Raw genomic sequence first — 3094 nt, 5'->3', positions numbered from 1 at the left:
GACATCGTTGGAGTTGAGTGAGGAGGCCCGGGCTGGCACCTCTGTAGCCTTCGTGTTCAGCTCATCTGTGCCCCTCACCTGGAAGAGGCGGATCGCTGGCTCGGGCATGTTTTTCTGAGCCCGGCTGGTGCCACCCTGCAAGGAAACAGAGCGGAGGATAGAACTGGGAGGTGAGAAGGGCACGCAAATCCAGGGTGCAACTCGTTTGAGGAAGAAGGCTCTTGGGGTCACAGCCTTCCACACTGCTGCATCAACAGACCACGGTCCTGCACAGAGCAGGTGAGGAAATCCAAATACCTCCTGGTTCCAGGCCAAAATAAACCCCACATGTCATAAGTTCCACATTTCTCCCTGGTTACTCTGAGTCCCAGCTCCCATCAAGATGTTCAAGTTCAATATGAACAGATGTCAGCGTGTGCAAAGCATTTCGCATGTGAACTGGGCAAGGAAGCTGGACTTGTCTTTCCAGCTGTACTCAGCTTAGCTGAACATCTGCTGTAGAAGTTGTATGGTGGGACCAACACTGGGAGCTGAAGGCAACCCCCTCTTCCCCATCCATTTGCAATGTCTCCTCCACAGATGTTGGCAGCTAAAGCAGCAAGACAAGTGGGTTACAGTTAATGTGATATAAATCAGACAGGGACCATTCAGATCTCGTAACTTTGTAGGATATTTTGGAGGACCCTCTGGATAGTGGTATCTGTAATTTACAGGACAATTGTCTTATTTTTACTCTGCAAAATATTTTGGGATAGAGTTGGAAAGAACGTCACCATGAACACTGGAGCTCAGGGGTGGACAGCTGAGCCTGGGTCAGTCCAGGGCTGTGTTTACACATATGGTGCTCAGACTACTGGGGAAGCAATAGAAATGTTCCACCACGTCCATCTGCCAGCCCATGCAGTCCTTGGCAGGCTCCTTTCCTGAGTATCAGCCCATTTTCCTGGACTCTTTCCATCGCAACTGCCAAGCCATCGCTGGTGCTTGCACCTTCCACTGCCCACGCGCACAAAGCCACGTTACCTCGTAAATGACCAGCTTGCCCTTGAAGATTGCCAGGAAGTGTGCGGGCTCCTTGCCCATCGTCACGCGCACCTGCACAGCCTCGTCCCCATGCTTTTTGTCCAGCTCGATGGCATTGAGGGCGCAGGCAGTGATTTCATCCACAGAGGCATGACGACCCTGGGGAAAAAGAGTCGTCACATCCAACGTGATGAGATGAAGGGCATAAACCTCTGCACAAAGTAGCATCTTGCCTATGCCAAGCCCTGTGTACGGCATCGTGAGATCAGCATTAAAACTATCAGATGTTTACATTTCACTTGTGTTTTGGTTTTGCAGACTTTACCATCCCATTTTCAAAGCTTCTCTCTGCGCTTCAGGAGAGAAAAACACACTTTAAAGAGGAAAGTAGAGTTATTCAGACACTCACACGACTCCAGGAGCCGAGAGTTTATGGGACGATCTGACAGACTGCGAAGTTTGACCTCAGCACTGTAAGCCTCCTAATCCCTCACTATTGTGGTCTGAAGTTGCTGGCTCTCAGCACGCTGCCAGCTTGGGCCCAGAGTGTCCATGCCACCTGCAAAGCACAGCCTGGGGTATTCGCAACAGACAGCTGATGAGCAAAGGGTATCTCAGTTCTTCTGGACTCTTGAGATGGCATTTTTTGCTTCCTTCAGCTTTAGGCTTCTAGCAGACACAACACAGTCCCTTCTGCTTCGGTTCGACCTACCTGCCACATGTAGAGGACATAGTGCGGCCTGCCTGATCTCAGGTAGGTGTAGAGGACCAGGTAGCAGTCACCCCCATAGAACTGCCCGTAAGTCTTGGGATTCACTGGCTGCATTTGCAAGTCCTCAATTCTCCACACCTAGTGAAAGAAACATCTTGGTAAGCAGCAGCGGAGTCAGCATGAAGACAGAGCACAGCCCCTTTGCTAGCAGAACACTGAAGTTCAGGTCTTCCACTGGAAAGGTGATCCCTCTCTCTCGCTCCTGGATGTCAGCCCGGCTTAAGTGCTTGCTGGCAAAGCCAAAGCTCCCCAGTGACTGTCACAATACATGTACCACTACTGGACTTCTGGCAGACTTTTTGGCAGACTCCTCAAGGAGGAGCAGCCTCCATGTCCCTCTCAGCTCCACAGCCCCTCTCTCAACGAGCTCCATCTTCCATGGGAGACCACAAGGATGGGGAAGGGGCCTCTGGTCTGCCCAAGTTTGGTTGATATGGACCTAACTGGGAGACAGAAGAAGGGGGTTGACTGTATCAGTCTCACGACCCACACACGTGGCAGAAGAGGAGTCATCTCAGTGACTGCTTTGTTCCACCGGTCATGAGCTGGAGAAGAAATGCTCCTGAGCTACTGTAACTGCTGCAGTAGTAGGAGTTCGGAAGCGCTTTGCTCTGGCTGCAGCCATGCTTCCTTGGGAAGGGTAGGTGGGCACATCTTGACAGCACTGTACAGCTGCTGTGTGCGGAAAGGCAGGGGCATTTGGAAATGCGCCGATTATTGCATCCTGCGTCAGCCAAAGGGGCTCTCTCACCTCTATCTCCCCGGAAGCATCATCAACCATTCTCTGCTCAGCAGCTAGCTCCGGTCTGGCATGGAGCTGAGTGGTGTCAAACTTCACCCGCTCCACCTTGGCTGCATGCACCGGCAGAATAAAAACAAGAACCCAGTGAATGCACAACAACATACAAACCCTTTGCATCTCACACACACACACTCAATCATTACACACGGGAGAAAATCCTGCTCTGCGGGTGCCAGAAGCCAGTCTTGCCACCAGGAAGCCAGTGTTGATTTTGGAACGTGCAAGAGGCTCACACACTCCAGTGTTGATCTGTTACAGGCTGGCAAGTGGCCATATAGAGCGTTCCAGTGATGCTTGGCTGGTAAAAATACTCGTTGCCTCCTGACTGAAAATTCATAATGGTTTTCCAAATCTATAGATACTTCCCGCCTTTTAAAATGTCCCTTTCAGAAATAAAATGGCTGCATTTCTCCATCTCATGATAAAGTGAGAGACCATTTGTGGACGGCATGGAGAGAGACAGAGGAGGCGAGAAAAGAGAGAACTTGCAAGGGAAA

General features: G+C 51.0%; 1 protein-coding gene across 1 annotated transcript in view; it reads right to left on the bottom strand.

Annotated features, from left to right (window-relative positions):
* Positions 1 to 3094, bottom strand: part of LOC104499270 (villin-1-like) — a 34899-nt gene that overhangs the window by 7096 nt on the left and 24709 nt on the right. The window contains 4 exon segments of the mRNA XM_010142755.1: positions 4 to 135; positions 1024 to 1182; positions 1736 to 1873; positions 2547 to 2647. Of these exon segments, the coding sequence (XP_010141057.1) occupies positions 4 to 135; positions 1024 to 1182; positions 1736 to 1873; positions 2547 to 2647 (530 nt within the window).

The sequence above is a fragment of the Buceros rhinoceros genome, unplaced genomic scaffold (assembly GCF_000710305.1).
Source record: "Buceros rhinoceros silvestris isolate BGI_N320 unplaced genomic scaffold, ASM71030v1 scaffold9079, whole genome shotgun sequence".
In the NCBI taxonomy this organism is placed as follows: domain Eukaryota; kingdom Metazoa; phylum Chordata; class Aves; order Bucerotiformes; family Bucerotidae; genus Buceros; species Buceros rhinoceros.
This window is presented reverse-complemented; position numbering and strand designations above follow the sequence as displayed.